Source organism: Octodon degus, unplaced genomic scaffold (assembly GCF_000260255.1).
Source record: "Octodon degus isolate 3935 unplaced genomic scaffold, OctDeg1.0 scaffold00115, whole genome shotgun sequence".
Lineage (NCBI taxonomy): Eukaryota > Metazoa > Chordata > Mammalia > Rodentia > Octodontidae > Octodon > Octodon degus.
In genome coordinates, this window is record NW_004524691.1 from 5,917,452 (window position 1) to 5,941,668 (window position 24,217).

The 24,217-nt window shown below is 37.2% G+C and overlaps 1 protein-coding gene across 1 annotated transcript in view; it reads left to right on the plus strand.

The window, feature by feature from the left end:
• The window catches only part of LOC101575222 (IQCJ-SCHIP1 readthrough transcript protein), an 890,224-nt gene that overhangs the window by 259,172 nt on the left and 606,835 nt on the right, over positions 1-24,217 (plus strand). The window contains exon 4 of the mRNA XM_012516600.1: positions 1,695-1,830. Coding sequence (XP_012372054.1) covers positions 1,695-1,830 — 136 coding nt within the window. The remainder of the gene's footprint in view (positions 1-1,694; positions 1,831-24,217) is intronic.

The following is a 24,217-nucleotide window of genomic DNA, read 5'->3' on the forward strand; positions in this document are numbered from 1 at the left end:
AGGAGGAGGAGGACAAGGAGAAAAGACAAAAAGAGAGAAAGCTGATCTGACTAAGCACTGTACAATAAAACACTGAGCAAATATAATTCAATTCAAAACATAGAAACAGACTGCTTTGGTGGGGTTCAAAGTGTGTATAATTTGGAGTGCACTCAAAATAATTTTACTTTTCCAATTCTGTGCCAGCTGAATTAGGAGCTGAGGCTTCCTGGCATCAGAGAAGCTAACGCTGACACTAAGGCATGTTTTTTTTTCACTGCAGCTTCTGAATTCTCCTTTTAGTACTACAATTTACAGTGTTGATTACTGGGGGAAGCCATACAGACTCAATGACATGACAGCATTTCTGCGTTCTTTGTGTCCTTTTCTTTATCTGTCTTTTTGAGACAGGGTCTCACTCTGCAGTTCAGGCTGGCCTTTAGCTTACTTTGCAGCACAGGCTGGTCTCGTACTCACAACGATCCTGCTGCCTCAGCCTCCCTCCTATTGGGATTACAGGCATGCGCACCAAGCCCAGCAAGTCCTCTGGCTATTAAAAATTGGTGATCTTTGAATTATTCTAGCCAAATGAAAATACATCATTTTTTTAAGCAGAAAGAGCGCTAGTGACTTAGGTTGTGTGTGTGGAAGAATTACATATGGCAGAAGTTTTCAAGCACCTGGAAGACATAGCGATGGAATTAACATAACTATTTCAAATTTTTTAAAAGGGCAAATCTTGACCACTGGGCTGCTTGTCCAGCTAATCCTTAGGAAATGTTAGCATATGTTTAAAGACCTAGATGTTAATCTCAAGTAAAGGAGCCAATTGTGGGGAAAGAGTCACTTAGTTTTCACACATCAGAAGTTTCTGTCACTCAAAATAGAAGACATTTTCTGATACTAATCTTGAGAAATAATTTCCTTGAATATAATCCTATGTAGTCACTTAATCACATGTTACTTTAATTTTAAATAGAATATAACATTTTCAATTTCTTTCTTTCTTTCTTTGTTGTACATTACATATTTCATCCCATAATATGCAAAATTCATAACTGCAGGGGCCTTGTCTGTCTTGTTCTGAAAGCACAACCATCAGTTTGACCACAGGGATTTCACTGTACAATGTTATGAATGCCACCCTTCACTTGCAGGTCTGAAAGGCACCACTTTGCTGTGTGGACCAGAGCCTCTGTCCAGAGCCTAGCAAGGACCCTGGCACAGAACGGGCCCTCAACACTGAAATGCTGACTGAACTAAGATGTGGTAGTCAGCCTATTCATTATTCTCATTTGAAATATAAGATGAAAAAAGGGAAGATTTTGTGCCTCATAAATCAGTGTGCTGTCATGTGCAAACTATTTTGACTTTTGACAATGACTTTTGCCAAATTGGCTTAGGCTGAGTTAACCGAGGCAAGTCTGTGAAAGTTAACCCAGGAAAATGTAGTGAAACTCAGTGGCCCAGGTAGAGTCAGATCCCACGTCTTCTGATTTCCTGAGGCATGTTCTTTGTGTTACATTTTCTCTGTCTCCAAATTCCTCAGATTCCCTGTAGTTTCTCTGCTCTCTGTCTGTCTCCCTCTGTCTCTCTGTCTCTCTGTCTCTCTCTGTCTCTCTCTGTTTCTCTGTCTCTCTCTGTCTCTCTCTCTCTCCCCCCGCATCCATGGGCAGTGACCTGGGAGTGACAGAATGTGTGCTGGCTTTCCACAGCATTCAGCGAGCGTGGCGTGAACACCTGCAGCGGCACGACGCCCTAGAGAAGAGGAGCCCATCCCCACCCTCTGTCTCCTCGGACAAACTGAGCAGCTCCGTGAGCATGAACACCTTTTCCGACAGCAGCACACCTGTGAGTGTCACCATTCCACTTTCTTGGCCTGCCTGGCCACCATTTATCTGTAGGCTGATCTCTGGCTCCAAGAAAGAAATCTGAGCACGTGAGCCGTGGCTTGTGGCTGTAAGCAGATATGGTACTTTGTGCTACATGGGAAGGGTTTTGTCATCTCAGAACAAAGACAAAATAGAAACACAAGTGAACTTTACTAAGTTTGGAAGCAACACATTACATTTTGAATCAACTAAAATTTCTCACTTGTGAGTCCTCATTCCTCTGTTATTAAGGTGGGTTTTTTGTTGTGCTCTTTATGGTGCGTCTTTAGTATGCGTCTCTAGTAGCATTGTGTTATGCTGTCTTGGTGGAAGGTTAGCTTGTGTATTAGGATTACAGCAAAGACATTTTCAAGAAGAACTGAAGGCAGTCACGACTCAGGGGCCAGATAAGCAGTGCTGAGCTCAGTGTGCCTGGGGCTAAGTGCCGTGGGTGGGTTCCTCCCCACAGGACCAGCCATTTCAGCCCTGGGGATAACAGAACAGAAGTGGCCTACGGCAGTGCCTGCTCCAGAAAATACCAGAAATTCAGTTTTAGATGTTGGCAACTATTAAGGAAATTTGAAAGTTAAGCAGACCAGCTCTGCAGACCACAAGCTATTAATCTGAGTGCCTCTCGGTACAGGATTAAGGGATTAAAGAATCTGATGAAAGTCTGTATTTAAAAAAAATACAAAATGTTTGAGGAAATCAATCATTGGGCACTTAGAAACTAGTTTTTTAGATTTAGCCATTATGGTAATTTATAATCAGTCACTGAAATCCCAAAATGGTAGAAGGGAAAGAAACTTGTTATATAAAGTACATAATTTTGAAAATACATTAATTCACTCTTTTGCTGTCATGCTTATCGTGCTGTAAAAAAAGGTTTCTCTACTCTCAAAACAGTATTCCCAGAGGATTAAGCTATTGCTAATTTATGTGAAATGTGTTCAGACGGCTCCATTTCATCTTCTTTAATAGTTTTATCCTCTGTATTAGTTCTTAATGAGAGGAACTGAGATGAGTGATAGTTGTGAAAATAAGTGTGGCAGAAGTTCTAGCTTTAACTGACAGCAAAATCGAATGTTTAGTGACTCCTTGCCTTCTAAGACAGTGTTTTGGGAGAAGGATTTGTGTTCACTGAACCCCGTGCTCACTAGAGGGCGCATGGAACCACACTGGAAACCGGGCTTCGCGTTTGTGCAGACCTCGTGATTTGTGAGTGTAACGTGCGGTGCAAGTTGACTGTCCCGACGCGTTCCTGTAAATGCTGATAGAAAGTGTAAGTTAAATGACTTTGAAGCTTGATTTGAGTGACGGAAACTCAGCGTTAGTAATCATTTTGTCTTTCTGATAAACCTGTTAAAGGTTGGAATTGATTGCATTCACATCGTCTTGCATTCCAATCAGGACGATTGCCCACGGTGGCTGTGCCCAGTTGTCTAGTGGTCTTAATGCTGTTTTAAGGTGTTTAGCTTTTTGAATTTAACTCCTAGAAAAAAATGTCCTTGTGTTATATTGACGCTGCTAAACCACTTCGATGCTAGCGCCTCAGGTGTTTTGTGTATCAATGTGGGTTCTTTACCTCCCAGAGGTCGTCATGGTTACTTATGTCTCCGTACCCTTTTCTAATAATAATAGCTTCTTTAGCCAAGTTCTAGAGCCATGATTTTTTAGTAGCTGTATTGCTTCCCTCACATGTTCTTAGCAAGTGTATTTTTCTTTCTCTTCTTCCTCTCTCTCTCTCTCTCTCTCTCTCTCTCTCTCTCTCTCTCTCTCTCTGAGGATTGAACTCTTCCTTGTGCTTGCCAGGCAGGTGCTTATGTCTCTGCGCTACCTTCCCAGCCCACAACTGGATTTTTCATAAGGTGTGTCAGACCAAATGGGGAGAAATCCTACGCTCACTGTATCATTACCATTTAGTTCTGAGGTCGTAGGGCAAAGATGACCCAATCATGTGTGGAAGTAGTCTCACTCTTGATTGCCCATAAACAGTGAGGGCTAATGCTAAGCTTTTTATCCATCTGCCACGATCATCACTTTGCCAAGACTGCTTTTGGAATGATTCAACCTTTTCTCTTTCAAGATTTGCAAGCCAGTTGGGGAAAAGGTGCCCAAAGAAAGGAAGGTGACTCTGGCTTACCTTGGTCAGCCTCTGAATTCTTGTGTTTCCTCAGGGAGCTCCAGGTAGGAGGACTTGGTTTTCTGGTCTACTGGCATGTAGATCTCAAGTTTATGGGGGAGATAAGATGACTCCTGGGCCATACAACTATGCCTGTCATAACGAGACCAACCAGCAAGTTTATTTGGAACTTTGGTATCAAAAGCCATTGGTCATGCAATGTGTTAATTATTGAAACTGTCCCACCAATTTGATTTGAAACTGTCTCATTGCTATTTGTTTATCAATAAAATCATGGGGGAAAAAAGCCATTGGTCCTTCAAAACATCATGTATAATAAAATCACACAACATTGTCTGTTAACTTATAAAAAATGCTTTGTTTCAAACCAAATGGTATGTGTCAGTAAGGGGCTTCTGAGGGAGCTTTCCAGTCCTCAGCTCCTATTGGATGTCACCAGCTTGTTAAAGCTCAGCCCTCATTCTCTGGGTTTGACCGATTGTTGTTTTGCTTAGATCACTGACAGTCTTCTCGAATTTGACCAGCTGTTTGTCTCATCTCATCCCGTCGTCCCCCCTACTGACCTTTAGTATAGCCTCAACTGGATGCCAACTGCTGTTGCCTAACTCTTGAGCCTCACCAACTGCTCCCCAAGCCCCCATGCATGTAACAATTGCAATTCCTTCCTGTCCTTGCTGTCTGGCCCAGGCAGGCACTGCGTGGGAAACCAGCTCCAAGATCCAACTGATTCCCTGTGCCGAAATGAGCATGACACTTCTGCATGCTTTTGCTCTGATTGTTTTGGCTAAGAACAGTGGTTAATATAACTCTCAGACTATTTCTGCCTTCCATATGTAACATCAGTAATGGTTAAGTATGAGCTCTCCAGTTCATCATCTAAATGAGAGCTGAGCACTTGTTACGTTCCAGGCACTTTGCTAATACTTTGCTCCGATTATCTTGCTAATCCTCTCAATGACCGCATGAAAAAGGTGCTATTATTATCTCCATTTTACAGGTGATGAAAATGAGACTTAAGAAGGTAACTAATCGCCTCAGGTGGCACAGTGGGCTGGAGCACGATGCCTCGCTTTTCCGTTACGCTGTATCACTTGATGCTAAGCCTGCGCTCAGGCCCGGGCAGCCAGTAGGGGCGGCAGTCAGTGACTGCATTTTCAAGATCGTTTTACAATTTGATAGCTATAAATAATGAGTAAAACAATTGAAAAATCCATTTGATTTTAGAAATTGCCTCATTCAGTGCTCTTTGATTAAAAATCTCAGACCTCAGCTGTTCAGCACCAAATTAAAGAGTAACAGGAGGGAAGATAATATTAAATTATGTTAGCAATTTGCATATTAAGTGCACTTATACCACAGTGTATTATGTGGCAACAGAAAAATTTTGCTTCAGAAGTAAAAATTTTGAATAACAATTACTGTGGAATGGAAAATGTGGCTATTAAATTGAGAAGTAAAGAGTTAACATTTGCCTTAAAATATTAATTATAGCACAGAGGACAACAGTGGAAATGCTTTATGTATTTTAATAGTCATTTCACATGATAAAGTACTTGTACTTCTAGTTTCCAGTCTGAGAAATCCGGAATTTGCCTTGCATACTAAAATAAAAAGACACTGGGATGTATGTTATAATCTCTGAGACTGATAGCCTTTTAGGAAAGCATTAGTATATACTCCTGCAAAAAAATTCCAGAAAAAATTCTTAAATGGTCTGGAGGCCTTGCAGGTTCATTCCGTGGTCCTGCCCTGTGGTGCAGTCCTTCTGTCCATTCTTTGCAGTGCTGTTATGGTCTGGCCTGCAGGGGGCAGTGCGATCCGTGAACTGAAGTTCTGCCAGGGGGTGGAGGACACATAAAATAGCAGCTCTTTGTATATTGTAGATATTAGTCTTCTATCAGAAGAGTGGCTGGCAAAGCTGTTTTCCATTTTATAGGCTGTCTCTTTGCTCTGCAGAAGCTTTTTAGTTTGATATAGTCCCATTTTTTGATTCTTGATATTATTTCTAATGCATTTGGGGTCCTATTCAGGAAGTCTTTTCACGTGCCTGTCCGGTAACTACCGGGAGAGAGTCTCGTTACAAAGCCATGTCCGTTTTGAGGGAAAATGACCCTAGAAGAGGATTATCAGGGGCCATTTCACGCACTATATTAAGAGCTATGCAATTATAGGGAACATAATAAGCCTTGTGCTACTTAATAATTCAGTAACCTGGAGTTTTTGGGTCAGGGGCAAGTTGCAGTTTTATGCCCAGCTGGTATAAATGTCGGTCCCATGAATTCTAGTGTTTCAGCACCCAAACTTTATCGTCTATCTTGCTTCTTAGACCCCGAGCAGCACAATTCTCTGTCAGCCTATTTATCCCAAAATTCAGTTCAAACAATAGAGTGACCATGCGTAAAAAGACTTTTTGGCATTTACACACACACACACACACACACACACACACACACACACACACACGCACACAAGCTTTTCTTCAAACCTGAATCTTAGAAAGTAAATGTTTTCTTTCTCAAAGTTTCAGAAATTTTGCTGTTAAAATATAATCAAGAACTGCTAACATCAAGCACTTGTTTGAATAACATGCAAAACTGATAATTCCTTGATCACTGACTCATTTGTTCCTGTAACATTACAAAATTGCTTGAATGATCTCTGACCTTATAGAGACATATGAATGGAAAATTCTGGACAAAAAGCAGTTCAGTTTTGATAAATATAGTTGAGAGAAAAATTGGGGTCCATTTTTCCTCTCAGAGATTTTTGCCTTTGTTCTATAGGTTAAGTGAGATAAAATATATGATCTTTTACAAATTCCAATTTCACTGTTACAAACGAACATCTCAGTCATTGGATAAGTATGAAAGATGCATTGAGGTGCAAGGAGAAATTTGATGGTGTAGAACTGGAGTGTGATCTACTGTCAAACCCTCTTCTTCTGAAAAACTCATTGTCTTAGGGCTATTTTTGTATTTCTCTTTTGCTAATAAGACCTATTTTGCAAGGAGAGATAGCTGTTTATATTATCATTTAGGTCTATATCACTTGTTCACTCATTCAACAAGTATTTGAGTTTCATAGTGTGCCAAACATTTGCCAAATTAGGGATGCAATGATACTCAAAAAGTGAACAGAAGAAACAAAATACAACCCCTGTCTCTACAAACTTACACACCCAGCATCTTAGTTACTTTTCTCATTGCTGAGACAAAATACCTAATCCCAAAGTTAAAAAGGGAAAGGTTTATTTAGCTCACAGTTTGTAGGAGTTTCAGTCCAGAATTGGCTGGCTCCAAGGAAGGGTGTGGTGGCAGATGGGCATTGCAGAGGAGAAACAGCTCATGGTGGGCAGAAGGTAGCAAAGCAAGTGAAAGAGAAGACAAGCTTCTTTCTTCCCTTACATTGTATCCGGCTTACCAGGATTGGGATGGTGTCAAATCAATCAGTAGACTGATTTAGTAATCACTCACTCTTTTTCCTAGAATCTTTAAGCCAAACATTGCAAACATTGCACTATGAATCAGTCTGACACTCTGGATTAAGCCACTTCTGATGAAGCCCCACCCATTACTACTTGGGACTTTGAGAGGACATCTAGACCTACGCCATAGCATTCCACCTCTGTCTCCCAAAGACTTATGGACATCCTTTTATATGAAAGGCATTTAGTCCATCTCCAAGAATTGCCCAACTTTTAACAGTTTCACAATTGCTGAAAAATCCAAGTCCAAAATCTGCTCTGAGATTTAAGGCAAATTCTTATCTGTGAGCTCCTGTACAAATGAAAAGAAAGTTAAACACTTCCAGCATACAATGGCACAAGATCTACATTTCCATTCCAAAAGGTACAAAGGAGAGGGATTGAAAGGAATGGGACCAAAACAAGTCCAAAATCTAGCAGGGTAAATATCAAGTCCTGTAATTCTTTTTTTTTTTTTTTTTTTTTTTTTTTTTTTTGTCCTGTAATTCTATGTCCAGCATCAGAGGCAATCTGTTGCAAGATGTGTAACGCAAAGGTTTTAGGCAGGTCCACCCCCGCGGTACCTCTGGAGGTGGTAGCTCCCATGGCTTCTCTCTTGACCCAGCTCTGCACCCTCCTTGTAGTTTTCCTCAGACAATGAATATTCCTGGTTTATTCAAACTTGTGGAGTCTCTACTGAACCTTTAACAGCTTCACAATAACAGCTTCACACACTGATTTCTCACAAGCACACTGCCTGGCCTCTCAGGCCTTCTTTTTAAATCTGGGTGGAAGCCTTTCTGACAACTCAAATTCTTCCTGTCTCTAAATCCAGAATCACATGGATGACACAAATTTTTCTACTGATTGGAGCAGTAGCCAGGCTTCCTTCTCTCTTGGCTGTAGAGATTGAGGGACTATGAAGCAAATCCTGAAGAAGAATTTCTATAGGCCACTAGCATTCGGAACTTGGTGCTTTGGGCCTCTATTCTCAAAGCAAAGTCTTCGACCTTTCCAGTTTTGAGGCTGCACGGAGTGGAGTCCTTCTGGTTTTTGCAATATCATCATTCCATCTTTTCTATTTTCTTGTTCCTGCTAAGCAATCAAGACCTCCTCTGCTCTGCCTTTGCAGTCCACAGCTTTACTGTTGCTTCCTTTCTGGCCAAACCAACAATGTTTTAAACCATGCTGATAGAATTTTTGCTTTTGATTCTTAACCTAGATCTGAATAAAAGCCCCCAATAGTAGCCATGCCCTTGCCTCAAGGTTAGACTGTCTTGAAATTTCTTCTGCAATATTAATTAGTTCACTGCCCTTAGTCTCAGGAAAAATTTCTGGACAAGAGCTAAATGCATACAAACTTTCTGCCAAGCCTTGACACACATTGTCTGGAGACCAACAGCTAATACGATCCTTTCCAGAAGAAACCTCCTGAGCCTGATCTTTGCTGGTATCATTTCTACCATCATACAAATCTTCTGAAATCTGACCAAAATCTCCCATAAAGTACAATTTAAAGTGTTGCAGGTCTACTTTTTCAGTTGGCATCTCAGGATCTTTCCAGTCTCTTCCCACAAGCCAGTCCAAAGGCACCTGAGATACATGGTCAGATATAGACAAAGCAAGGATCCCACTTCTCTAGTACCAAATTCTGTAGTTCCATGATTAGTCATGATTAGAACCTTTTGTAACAACATAACTTAGAGGAGACATTCAATAACTATTCATTGATTAATTGTATGGAAGCTTGGACTATCATTAGTAATAAATACCTGACTGCAGAAATACCTTCTAGTGCAGAACTTCTAGAATTTGATGCTTAGAATACAGTTTTGCAGAATACTCATAAATACTAAATGGAAGAGAGGTAAAGTAAAACCAATTTCTTTGCTTCAAGTTTCTCAGAGACTTATTAAGTTAATAGAAATATTGAACCTGTAGAAAGACAATACTGTTTTCGCATCTCTAAGCTCATTTGACCATGAAACTCATATAAACCACATTTTCTGGGCTATTGATTAATAGACCACATTTTGGGAAACAGTAGACTAGACTCATCATTTAAAATAAAATTGCAAGTCTAGAATTTCTGATTTGTAATTTCTGACTCAATAATAAAATTAGCGCAAGTTGAACAATGCATTGTGTAAAACTTTCAGGTGAAGTTTTACACATGACATCCCTCTTTTATAGGCCTTTATCATATAGATGTAATATGCAAATGGAAAATTTTGTTTATTTCACATAGAATGCTCATTACGTTAACTGGCAAGTAAGATTTAGATTTTAAGAACCCAGTCAACAAAGCAATACTATTGGGAATTGAGATTTGAGAAAGTCTATAAATAACTCCTTTTTCTGTTCTTGATTTAAGAACTTCTTTTGAAAAGTAAGACATGTAAGCAGATTAAAATCTCAACTCTATTTCCTGTCACAGTTAGATTTGTGAGCATAACTCTGACTGGGGCAACAATTTGTCTTCTGCTACTGGACTTTGAAATTGTGTATGCTTACTAGCCATAGTTTGTATTGAAATTGTTTGCCTCACCTGGAGGGCAGGCTGAGTGAATCCTGAACAGGAAGGCTGTCCTGGGCTGCAAAGATTTCATTCATTTCCCTACTCCTCTAATCTAGGTATCTTTTCATGTATGTGAGGAGGAAGAAAGGGAGAAAATAAGGTATGGAAACTGAAGAAGATGGGAAAAGGGCACCCCCAAACACAACAATGAGCACTCAATGTAACAACAATTTGTCTTTTTATTACAATAAATTTCATAAATATCTTTCCTTACTTAGATTTTATATAATTGCATACATTGACATATCTATAGCTATATCTATGAATTATTATAATATTTGCTAAATAAGAATTACTTTGGCCATGTAAAAAATACACCACAGCAGATCATTTCTATCAGAAAATATCTGAGAAGGGGGTCTGATATTATATATTTTTAAAAGTTTCAGATAATCTTCTTCATTGTAAAAGTAATAGAAAGTACTGAGATGGGCTGGGATATAGCTCAGTATTCAAGCAGTTGCTCAGTATGCACAGGGCCTTGGGTTCAATTGCCTTTCCCCCTCTAAAAGAAAAAGTACAGGGTTATGGAAATAGAAAAAAAAAAACAGTTTTACTTGAGAAATTTATAAGACCCAAAACATACAGGTATTTAGTTTTCTCCTCAACTTTCTTTTGGATGTTTTATCATTGTGTAGATATGCCTTGAGAAAGTGCTGAAGCAAATTTTTCCTGATCTGGTGCAAAAACAATCACCATTGTTTTAGTAGATTTGCTTTGAGACACTAGATGTACAGAAAATCTTGTTTTTGTTTCCTAGACTCATGGGAGTCTTTGTCTTTTTCAAAGTATGACAGAGTGACAGAGTACTGTGTTCTGCAGAAAAGTTCCTAGTATTCTAGTCTCTCTCTCTCTCTCTCTCTCTCTCTCTCTCTCTCTCTCTCTCTGTCTCTCTCTCTACTGAATCCAGGGCCTTGTGCATGCAAAGATAGAACTCCACCACATCCTAAGCCCAAGTTCCTAGGATTTACTCTATGTTGGTTTTACAGTATTTAAAAGAGGAAATATGGGGTGATCAAAAGATGCAATGAAGGTTTAAATTAAAAGCATAATTGGAACAGTAAAAGACAGATTGCCATTAATCTTCCTCAAGCTACTTCCCCTCACCTCGAACACACTTAATGCATTTTTTGCCACTTTTTGAGCAGTTTGGAAGTTGTATTTTATGTCCTTAGTTGGCACTGTCATGTCAGTTTCTGTCAAAAGCATTACACTGTGTCCTCATCCATTTTTTTCCACTGAGTCAGGCACTATGAACTTCTGGATCTCCACCAAAGTCAAAATGACCATGAAAAGTGAGCCCTGTGAATCAGTCCAGCATGTGGAGGTAGCTACAACAGTAAAAATGAAGGCATTCAGGAAGGAGGACTTCCAAAGCTATCAGAAAATGGCAACAATCAGATAAGTATATTTGAAATAAGGGAGACTTTTTTGAGAGGGATTAATGATAATCTGTTCCACTGTAATTTTTTAAAATTTTTAAAATTTTTATTCATAATATTTTTAGATTATCCTCTGTATATTCAGTAATTACTGATCTGATTAGTTTCAATGATTCTTAACTCTGGCGATGAGAATTATTTGTTTGCCATGGAAAGGGGTTAAATAATTTAACTGGAAATATAACCTAGGCCCTTCATAGTGGCCTGCAACTTCAACTCATTTTTATTTTTTTGTTTCTAAAGAGTGGGTCTTGCTAAACTGCTAAGCTGCCCAGGCTGGGCTGGATCTTGCACTCCTGCTAGTCTCACCCTCCCAGAGTTCTGACATTGCAAGTGAGCTGCACCACAAAGCACAGATTTATCACACATTCTTTCAAGTGATACTTACATATAATATTTATACCAATCAAGCACTGTATATGGATTAATTATAGCATAGCTAAATTTTAATTGTTGTTTTCTGACCTGTAAAAATCTAAAAATAGTGAGTTAGTTTCCTACTAAGTTCTCGAGAAGATTAAGATCATTTCAGAGACAGTCTTAATAAATTCTTCTATGCTTCTGGAATGTTTTTGTTTCATTAAATGAAATGTTAAGAATTGAATACATTTGTGTTTTTTAGTTTTTAGATGACTGGAAGTTCAAAGTCATCTACAAACTGTTTTAAAAGTAGACTCCACATCTTTAGAGACCCTTTGGCTCCTGCAGCCCCTTGAGGGCCATGATTCACACCAGTACTTTACAATTACATGAGTTAATTACAATTATCCATTTTTAAGGCAGCACCAGAAGCTGGTTCTAGCTTCACACATGCATGGGTTGCAAATTGATTTCACTTTTCACAGCACTGTATTGATAGGGTTAAGTGTATTGGTAGAAGACCAACTGATTTAATGAAAACAGATTCTCATGAAAATCACTATGCTAGATACTTAATCGAAGAACTACATCTACATGCAGCAGTAACTGTGACCTGCTTTAGGGATGACATCATTGGGTGTCATGTGGCTCTTTATACGCCTCAGTCTCAGAGAGATAATCTGTGAAAGGCACAAGAGCTTGATTTCTGCTGTGATAATCTTCAGCAAACAGAAGCTGGGGCTAGAGAGACACAGACCTGCTTACACAGTGTGTGCAGTGTCCCGAGGCATTCTCAGCTTTATATTAAAAAATAGTGCAACAAGATAATGTGAATTGGCTTCTTTACACTCATGAGAGCTTGTTTTCTACATAAAGATCAAGAACTTTTCTGGAATCCACTGTTCTCTGGATAGCTGTATCTTCTTTCTTTTTTTTTCAATTTGAAGAACACTGGCAAAAATCAGCAAACTTCGTCTCCCAAAGAGCTCACTGTTCTTCATAAGCATGTGACAATTTTTGTTCTGAAAAATACTCTGATTTGCCTGAGCATAGTTAATGACTGAAAGAAAAAGGCGTATCCTTTGTAGTATGTGTTGCAGAAATTCTTTAGGTAACTATTTGCCGATGTATGTGGACTTTTGTGGATTTATTTTAAAGTCAGTTTGAATTCAATAACTCTTTGCTCTCAAATGAGCAAGAGTAACTCTTCAGCACCATGGAGAGGTCTAAGAAGTGCTTGACAACGTGGGACGCTGACCAGTGCAAACAATCTGACTGTGTAAGTTTTCCAAATGCCTGTGATTTATCTTAGGTACCTTACATTTTACAGGAGAAAAGATGCTCCAAAGTCTGAGTCGGGATAATTTTAAGTAATAACAAGGGGTGGCTTTCATTTTATTTTATAACCAGTATTAGCCAATCAAAATATTATTTGAGACTGTTATCATATTACTTTTCAAATTGCATTATTATTGCGTTGGTGTATAAAGTCTTGTGCTTTCAACTTTGAGAATCTAAGGTTTTAAACTCACCACAAATTAATTACATTGCAGTTGAACAAAATAGTTGGAAGAAGCATTAAGTAGCATTGGATAGCACTATATAATTCAGTACACAATGCTTACATTTCTTATATGGATTTAGTACATGCACATAACATGCATTGATTACTTTTTTACATTTTATAAGCACATGAAAATAGTTCCAAGTGTACAGTTTGTTGCCCTTTGTTAATACAAGCTTCTCTTTGAAATGTGGCTTCTGATTTGAACTCATTTGGAAGAGCAGTTAAACTTTTTCGGCTTAGATTAGACTTTTATTTGTGGAAAAAGCAAATGTCTAGGTATTCTAGTGTTGAGATACATGAGGAAACCTTATGACATAAACTTTTAAACTTGCTGGCACATACAGTGAATATGTACAGTGAAAGCAAGTAAGGGATAAGGGTACACCCTTTCATAAAATGAATGATATGGTTCATTGAGGTAATATTTTTAGTATCATTAGAAATATTCAATTAGGTTTAAAATAGTTTAGTATAATTGTTCAAGTCAAAAATAAAAAAGTATTTTTTTCAAAAACATTTTTGCCCCTTTATTAAAAGGGTCTAAGGTTCTATGAAATTATATGATATTATAATATGTAGACCAAATGAGAAAATGATATTTTGAATTACTACCAAGAATGACCACAGCAGTTATTTTGATTGGTTATTCAAATTTGTCAAAAGAACATAATGCCATAGAAAGCAAGCTAACAAATAATTGTTATTTCTTAGATCAGTTAAGTGCATTTAGAACATTTACTTATGCTAAACCATTTAGCCTTAAAAAGTATTTTTATGTTATTGTATTATAAAATTTATTTCCCTCAGTAGTTCTCTTCACATTGAAAAATTGGTGGTAAATTCAATTTATGTATCTAAACACCCAATTCAAATATAAATAATTCTTTCAGTTATAGATAATTTCATTTTATTTTTTTGCTTTGTAATATACTATTTATAGGCAATTTTTAAAAGAATTGCTGTTTCTTCATTCATCAGTAATTGGATTTTAGGATAAATGAATTTTATTTCCCTTGGTTTTATAATTTTGCCTGAATTCTACGGATAAGTGAAACACTGAGTGCACCTGTGACTTCAAACGTCAGTTGTACCCATTTCCTTATTGGTGGTTGATTTTAGCAAGTTATTTTGGCTGGTTGGATTGGTAACTCTATTCCAGGAGACTCAAGACTCAGGCCATGATGTACAATGTGTTATGCTCTGAAATGGGGGACAGGCAGGTATCCAGATTCAGAAATTTATTTTCTATCAAACTTTGTTTCTGTCTCTTTTTCTCAATAAGGTGATTCATACAGGATGCTGTCAGAAGTATCAAATTTTACATTTGTTCCATTTTTGCAAATATTTTAATGATGAACTGATAACTACAGTTACCTTTTGTAGTTGAGATATGGCCATCTATGTATATTTTAGAAATTTTTCTACATGACATACAGCAAAAGGTATGATGCTTTCTGCTTTGTTAGCTTTCCAAGAACTATTGAAAAAGTCACATGAATAGTAGGAAAATATTTAATGATCTTTAGACTTTGAACCACCCTTCTGTTTCTTTCTTTCTTTCTTTCTCTCTTTCTTTCTTTCTCTCTCTCTTTCTCTCTTTCTTTCTTTCTCTCTCTCTCTCTTTCTTTCTTTCTTTCTTTCTTTCTTTCTTTCTTTCTTTCTTTCTTTCTTTCTTCTTTCTTGGACAATATTCTAGTGATAGCAGATGTGTGTGAACAATCTTAAATTTAGTTGACTGACATTTTGTTTTTCTTGCCAATGTAAAAATAAGTCCCTAGATATCTTTTTTTTGTGATATACCCACTATGTTACAACTTTATAATCTTTGGCCATACAGGATTTAAGGGAATTTTGCTTAATGCAAACCACTTTAGTTAAGATTATTTTCAATGTGGCTTAACATGGAAGGTATGGTTCTAACTGCTGATTTAAACATTTTTCAGCACCTAGAGATAAATTGATCTTGAAAATTGTTCTTGTATCCTAGGTGTTTATAGACTCATCTCTGCTGCATCATTAACCATCACAGCTTCCTAGAGGCAGCGCTTCTAGTTATAGCCCCAGTAGAGCCATTGCAGGTGGGGGAGATGGTGACAGTAGCATGGTACAGGGAGGTGTCGGCGTGGGCTTGTTAGAGGGATATAGAGTTCCTGGGATTGTTTCATTCATGAGGATTTTGCTTGATTCTATGTTAGTTCTTAGCTTGTTTTAGGACACTTGCAACATTATGGTAGGTTTCAGTGGACATCAGAAGCCAATACGAAGTATTCCAGCTTTCCAGAGAATAACTTGCATTGATACTTTTGCATGGAGCTTTCTACAGATTGAGCATGCATTATGTGAATTACTTGTGTTTCAGAGTATTTTTGAATATTTGGAATTTTCATATTTTTTGAATATTTGTGTATACAATATATGAATGAGGTATAGGAGATGGAACCCAATTCATCAAATAACATCAAATACATAGTCCAAGGTTAATTTTATATAATATTTTAGTAATTTTGTACATTGAACAGACTTTTTGTGTGAAATTTTATGCTTGTAGAATCATGTCAGCATTGGAACATTTTCATATTTTTAGAACTATTTAGTTTTTGGACTTCCAGATGACAGATGTTAGTGATCTTTGTCCTCAGTTACTGTGATCGGGTTATTGTTGGTTGTTTTTCCCGTCCCAGTTATACTCAGAAAGGATATCTCTACTTTTTATTATGTGATTTCTTTTAACTATGACTGGACCAACTTGAGATTTATATTAGATAATATTGGAAATGAACTTGGGAGCTTTCCACAGGAACCATATACATAACTGCAAGAGTAGAAATATCCTGTACAGAAATAAGCCCAGAGACTTACTTTTCTCATTTTAATTTGTCTCTCAAGTCCCAGACCCTCCAGACAAACGTGACTTCCCTCTCAGAAGGAGTCTCAAACCAGAGCACCTGAAGAACAGGCGCAGAGCAGGCAATGAGACGAAGCAAGCCGATCTGATTTGCCTCATTGTCCTGTGCTGTGGGCTTCACCTTGTTTGGATTTTGGCAGCATCTCATGTGCAGTCTTGAGCTTGACACACTATGCGCACAATGCCTGGACCCATTGGTAACAGCCACCTTGGTGCAGTGCTTGTTTGGAGTCAGCAACTTCAGGACTTTGCTTTCCAGGTTTCTTACTTAGTCTTTTACCTCTGTTCATCAAATAACAGGGAAGAAACACCTCTCCTCTGGGGATTTTTTTGTTTGTTTGTTTTGAACATTGGCACTGATGAAATGTGTTGGGCAGAGCAACACATAGAAAATATAGTCATTGATTATCCATGATATATTAGATATTTGTATGTGTTTAATTAATACATAGGTTGCAATTTTTTAATCTTTGCATGAAATATATAATACATTATATATATAAATAAAATCTAGGAAAAGTCAAAAACAAGAATTTGAAGGTAAAATAATTTGTTATGTTCCACTGTTGTGGGCATTCCAAAAATGGAACCATAGGCATTGAATGATTAAAACTGATCAAAGATAGATTTAGACTAATGATTTGAAATCAGAGACACCAGACTTCAGTGTCTTAGAACAAGTCATACAAATTTATGTATGTCTGATTTTTGTTGGAATTACTAGGTATATAAATGTCGAATTATATCTGAACTTCAATACAGCTTTGGATGATTTTTTTTTTTCCATCTTTGTGAATGGGGTTGTAATACAGAGTAATACATTTTGGCTGACTTTAAATATCCTTACCAAAGCAATAATAGTTTATAAATCTGAGTTATGTTAAAGCAAAATCTCCATAGTACAGAATGGCCTTCATTGTAAGCTTTCTATCATTAGTAGTAAATAGAACCTTTTTCTTACCTCTCATTTTATAGTTAAGAAAATTTCATTCAGGGGGAGGGGAGGAAGGAGAAGGGAAGTGAAAGGAGTTAAGATGTCCTATGTGCATGTACCAGCTCTCCAGGAAGAATGAATGAATGAAATCATTATGTACCAAAAACATGTGCTAATAAAGAGTTAAAACATTAAATAGAGGACTGTTGGTATAACTTGGACTAAGCACTTGCTTAGGTAAGCACAGGAGCCAGGGTTTGATCCCCGGCACTGCATGCCATGCCAGCTCCATCCCCGGGTGTACTGAGCAGGCAGTGGAGTCCGTGTGTGATGGTGCCTGCCTGCAATCCCAGCACTAGAGAGGCAGAAATCGGAGGATCACTGTGAGTCTGAGCTGCATAGTGAGACCCTGCAAAAAACAAAACAACATTAAAAAGAAGAGGAGAGACAACATTCAAAATTGGCTCTAAAAACTCATTTATTGATTTCCAGGCAAGGAAATTTCTACTGGAATATGTGATCACTTAAACTGTGTTAAATGTTATATAAAATTTTACTAAAGAGTAAGTATAATTTTTTAACTCCTGGAGTTGCCTTTCAATGGGATAGATTTCCCCTTGAAGCAGTGAGCTCTTTATCATAAGAAATGTGTGTGTGTGTGTGTGTGTGTGTGTGTGTGTGTAATGCAGACACACCATAGATGTTGTAGAATGGGATTATCTGCTGTGTGTGTGTGTGTGTGTATGGTGTGTATGGGTGTGAGTTGTACTAAATTAGCACTGATTTTTTTCCAACTTGAACATGGACAGGAGACATCAGTATACTATTGTTTCCTTGAAAGCAAAACCCAAACTTTTGCTCAATAAATCATTGCTAGGTAAATGCTCAAGGTTCAGTTGATACATTATAACCCAGACCTTTCTGAGACCTCCTCAAAGGAACCACTCATTTGAAAAAGTAAAAAAGGAGAAGGTTGGGAAAAATGTTAAAATAAACCAAAAGATTTCATTGTAAACTTCAGGAGTAAGAAAAAACACAGGAAAGAGAAAGTAAGGTTGGAGCTCTTTAAGATGAAAAAAAATTTGCCGTAAAAGAAGAAAAGAAAGAACAGTTACTGTTTCTTTACTATAGCTAGCATGGAGATGCTAAAATGCATAAAAAACATACCCCCCAAATCAGAATTTATTGATTTATAAGAAATTCTATTATTGTACCCCATGTTGTGAAATGTCCATTTAGCTATTTTCCCCCCCATATCTTCCCAATCTGTGTAGCTAAGTAATACATCTCTAGAGATTCTGTCCCAATTGTCATCTGGTCTTCCTTTTCTTTTCTTTTCTTTTCTTTTCTTTTTATTTTTGCGGAATGGGGGAGGATTGAACTCAGACCCTTGCACTTGCCAGGGAAGCACTTATTCCAGTAAACCCTCTCCTAGGCCCTGGTCTTTGTTTCCTAAATAAGAGGAATTCTGAAGGTGGAGACTATCAACTCAAGAGCTCAGCAAGAAGTCAGCCTTGTTCTGAATTTGACGTTTTGCTTATTTCTTTTAAAAATGCACATATATTTAGGTTTAACTGTAGCAAATAGATCCCAAGAAGTATAAGAGCTCGAGTACAAAAAAGTTCATAGCTTGGTTGGTGTCAGAACTGGACAGGTGAGCAAGAGTGCTTCTTTGAGAATTCTCAGGGCTGTGGTGAATTGACACCTCCCACAGGAGCCATTCCATTTCCTTTGCTCTTCTGGTTTGTTGAAAGGGATAGAAGCCTAGGATGCCTCTGTCATTGTCAGTATATAGCTTTCAGAGGCATCCTAGGCTTCTATCCCTTTCAACAAACCAGAAGAGCAAAGGAAATGGATGGCTCCTGTGGGAAGTGTAGTGGGCCAGATTTGGACGAGGCACACACTATTCCATCCACATGGCTTTGACTGAACCCAATCACATGCCATGTCTAATTGCAAAGGAAGACTGGGGGAAAAAAAGAAAAAGAAAATTGAATTCAGGGCACATAGTACTTCCTGTTTCACCTTTACATTCTGTTGTTCTCTGGGAGGAATTCTTGCTCCAAGCCTATAGATCCCAGTGCTACAAACCCAGAACTTCCTAGATTTGCTTGATACTAACTTTTCTACAGCCTTTTCCACTTTTATCTCAATCTTCCAGGTTACAAACTACAGAATGTGACTCTAATTCATTTCAGATTAAAAATAAATTATTGGAAACATATTAACTATCTCAGTGAACTGAAAAGAAGTCTGGAAAGTCAGCCTCAGAAACTAGGGAAGAAGTATGAAAAATTGCAGACAGTATTCCAGGCAAGGAACAATATTGGTGGAGTGCCACTGGCCACACTGGGCATTGAGGACATTTGCCACAGGGTTGTCAGTGCCCTTGCTTGTTTCTCTGAGACATTTCCTCCTGATTTGTAATTGGATCCTCCCATTAACTGGGTTAGACTGTGTTCAAGCCAGATTGCTAGGATTGGGGAAAGAGGAGGTTCTTCTTAGTCAAGAGGTAGATTCCTGTTCCTTGCCCTAACTTCTGTTATAGTGGGTTCTGTAATTATGAGAAAAGGGACACACACACACACACACACACACACACACACACACACACGTCAGTCCACTCTGCCTGCTGCTTTAATATTCCCTCAATGCCCCATTAGATCTAGTGATGGCCCATGCTGATTCTCACTGATTCCAATTGGCCACATGCCCCAACTGTGCTTTATTGCTAAGCCTCATTGCTTCTCCAGGGATGCGTCTTGATCGCTTTCAAAGCTTATTGCCCTAATCCATCTAGCATCCTGTATGAGTTGTTCTTGTTGTTTTTCATGCTAGATGAGCTTTTCAGGCCTTCTTCTATGGCACGTGGACTTGTCTGAGAACTTAATTCAAACCTGGGACCTAAGTGAAAAGTCTGCCTGGCCATTGCCAAGACATTTGACCCATTTCTTGTGGGGTTTTCTCATTTCTAAAATTAATAAGTTGGCTCCATCCCTATTAGTCTCAAAGGGCCACCGAGGCTTAACAAGATGGTACTTCATGAGTTTTGGAACACAGGGTGGCATTATCACATTATTATTTTCACAAGCTGTTAACCTGAAGGGGAAAAATAAAGAGTGAAAATGTAATGCCAGAGAGGCTTTTGGCACTTTGTCAATTCAACATTAGCTTTGAGGGCTTTTGGAATTTTGCCTGAAATTTTCAGCACTAAGCAGCTAAAAGCTGTATTTTTCCAGGATCATGATATTCCTGTCCCCAGGGATGGCATTAAGCATTTGTCAGGGATGAACTGTGCCAGGCCACCTTCCAGCGTTCTACCAGCAGTCACAGAAAAGCAGCACACATTCTGTGAACTGCTGCTCATACCGACGTTTCACACTTGGAACAGCACCTCTGACTTGTGCCCGTGGAGAAGGGCCTGAAAACAGTGAACCACGTCTTTGTATGTTAAGTAAATCTCTTTGTGCCACAAGGTCCATTTGTGACTAGATGGCTTCTGCTTAGACCCCTGTAGATGGTCACAGGACCTTTTAAGACCTTTTCAATGGCTCCTTAACAATGAAATCACAGCATGGTCCTATTAGAAGACTGAAGAAAAATGCATACTCTTTTGTAACTTCAGCTTAATGATTTTGGAATTAAAAAAAAAAGGCAAGAAACCTTGATGGAATCCAATGCAACATTTATGCTTATAATGGTTCTGAAAGACTTCCTGTATTTGGCCAGGATTGGTTTACAGATATATAGATTATATCTTTGTCTCCAAAATACAACCTTATATGTATTTTAAAAATAGTAAGCCATCATATAAGGTGTTAGCAAGAATTGTTCAGCAACAAGGGCTAAGAAGTATAGTTTTGAACTGACTTACTCTTATATAATTGTATTTTGCATCTTCAAAAAGACCAACAAATTTGAGCTTTGTTGACAAAAGAAGAGAGCTATTTACATTTTATAAGAAACTATAGTGCCTATGAATTTATCTGACAGGCAATAAGACTTCATGAAAGCTGACAACAATATTAAGTCAATTCTTTTGAGTCAACACATTTTGAATGCCATTTCTAAAGTATATTATGAAATTTATTGCCACATTTTTAACAATGCATATTTATTTCTAATTATGTATATATTTATATTCATTTTAGAATAAGAGTTTGAAATATATGTATCTCATTCTTAAACCAACATCTTAAACCACTGCTGTTAGTATTTTAGTGAATTTATTTGGAATTGTGTATATAAATTAGGACAAATTACGAACATATATGCATACAAGAAACATTTCCATTTACATGCAAACATCTGGTAATCTGAGCAACTACTTTGAAGATAACAATATGCAATATAATAACCTGTTGTTAATTTCCAGTCATCTTGTTTTTAAATTCTGTATCAGTTTCATTGTTTATTTATTCTTTTTTTTTTTTTTTTTTTTTCAGAACTGGGGATTGAACTCAGGCCCTTGTGCTTGCCAGGGAAGCGCTTATTCCACTGAGCCATCTCCCTGGCCCCCCCATTGTTTTTTTTTTAAATTCCCTTTAACATAATAAAAAAATTTCCAGTATTTTGCTCTTATCTTTTGAAAACTCAGTGTTTAATTGCCAAGAAAACATGCAAATATCAAAACATTACATAGTTTTACATTAGTATGAACAAATTTATGTTTCTATGTATCAATTAAAATAAATTTAATTTAAAAAAGTAAAAACTCAATATTTTATAAACTTTTTCTCAGTCTTATTGTTTAACCTGCATGTTTACATATATGGTATAATTCACTGAACAAAGCCACTTTGTTATCAATGTCAATACCATTGACAACAGAACCTGTACTGGGAGTGTTTATGTTTTTCTATTTCTTTTTTCTTATAGAGATCATCATAAGTAGATTAAATTTTTATGGATTTTTGAAAGAATATTGATACAGTACATTTATTGAATTATTCAGTCAATAATGTTATATTGAGTTCATTAAATGCGAATTTCTTGCTTCACTATTTTTTAATTTATTTTTTAAAATAATTTTATTGAGAAATAGCAATGAGACAGATTCAAAACCGATTCGTAGAACAGTTTCAATAATTAATACATTGCATATTTTTGACTTCTTAGTGGTTATTCATTATACAAGGTGCAGACATGATATCCTTTCCACAGACAATATTAGTACAAATCTGTGTATTCATTTACTTAAGAGTAAGTAGCTGTATATCTATCCTAACTATTTTGAATACACAGATACAAAATAGTCCTTCATTTGTATCCCCTTTTTTGTTTAATTTTGTAAAAGATGGGTAGTTCCATTGTCATTTAAATATTGCAGGGGCATGAATTCAGCAAGATATTCCAATATAGTCCAGTAGTCCATTATAGTAGTGGGTTATCTGCAGAACTGGCAATGTCAGAAGTTGCTGACTTGAGCCTTTTACAGCTCAGCACATTAATATGGCTTTACTTTTTATACCTCATTTTTATACTTTTCTGCTGGATGGTTAAGACCAAGATAAATCAAGACCTATATAATGAAATGAAACTTTTGTATTGGACAAGGTCAGTCAAATCCCCTCAGGATTTACCCTGAAACCCTGTACTGCAGTTTGTAGATCCTTTGTCAGTGTCAGCCATGTGGATGAGTCATGGAGATAATGTTTGTTCTCCATGTGACTCTCTTTCAGCACACACTACATCATCAATCTTATTCCTCTGTGACTCCATAATCTCCTTGATCAGAAAATTTGGGACACAACTGAGTTGCATGATGTTACAGTACAGGTTCTGTTGCATCAACTGAGATGATTATGTGGATTTTAGATTTGGCTGTATTGATATTGTGTATTACATTTATAGATTTGCATATATTGAATCATTTGTCAAATATATTTTGATGGATTTTGAAAAAGTTTTATCTTTAGCACTTGCCTCACCTTGGTTGAACATTTCAGTCTACAGAATGAGAAGATGTAATAACTTCATCACATTTCTAATGCTTAAGCCCTGTTCACTAGTTCTTTACTGTCCACTGGTTTGTGATGTCAGATGTCTATTAGAACTTCATTCCTGGTTCCACATGTCACCGCTAACTCCTGTATCGCACTGCCTTTGATGTTTGTATTTTATGACTGATATTAATACCTACTAGGGAAATTCTCTACTTCATAACATTTCATGTTTTTGTTTAGACGTACTCCTTTTATATAAAATTTAAAATTGTGCAGTTAAGTTTTAAAAGAAATATTTTGAAGAATTTTACTGGAATTGGAACCCTATCTATGAACTGATAATTAGAATTGTTTCCTTTACAATATTTATTCTTCCCAAGTATGAATACTAAGAGACATATACCTGGATATAGATAGATAAACATACAGAAATCATTTTAAACTTTATTGTATATACATGTATATATTTACTTCTCTTCCTATGATTATTCTTAGGCAAATTATTATTCTTTCCTTTATTTTCTTGCCTCTACTAGGTCATAGGAAGCATACTTTTCTGTTATGTTCAAATGTTGCATCATTTTATCTTATTAACATCTCTTATTGGCACTTAACAGATATTTTTAGTTAAATTTTGTGGGTTTCTAATCATGTAGTTTCTTCAAGTGCCAGTAATAACAAATGTGCCATTTCCTTTCCTGCAGTCTTACTGTCTGGACTATGAAGTGCAGCTTGAGTAGCAAAATTATTAACCCTACTTGGTTTGATGCGTTATGGGAAGTAATGCAGTGTTTTTATAATGTGATATCATTGCTGTTCTGTGCACAGGTAGGCTTTCACTCATTTTTTTATTGCTTCTACTTTGATTCTTTAAAGTTTTCACATCTCTGCTTCTAACATGAAATTCATCTTGTAGTGCATTTGTCACTTCATAGTGGTTTTTTAGGCTTTGAATCAGAGCAAGGTCAGCTTCATCAATGAGAAGTTCCCAGATTTTACTTTGGTCTCTACTTTTGTACAGCATAGTAAT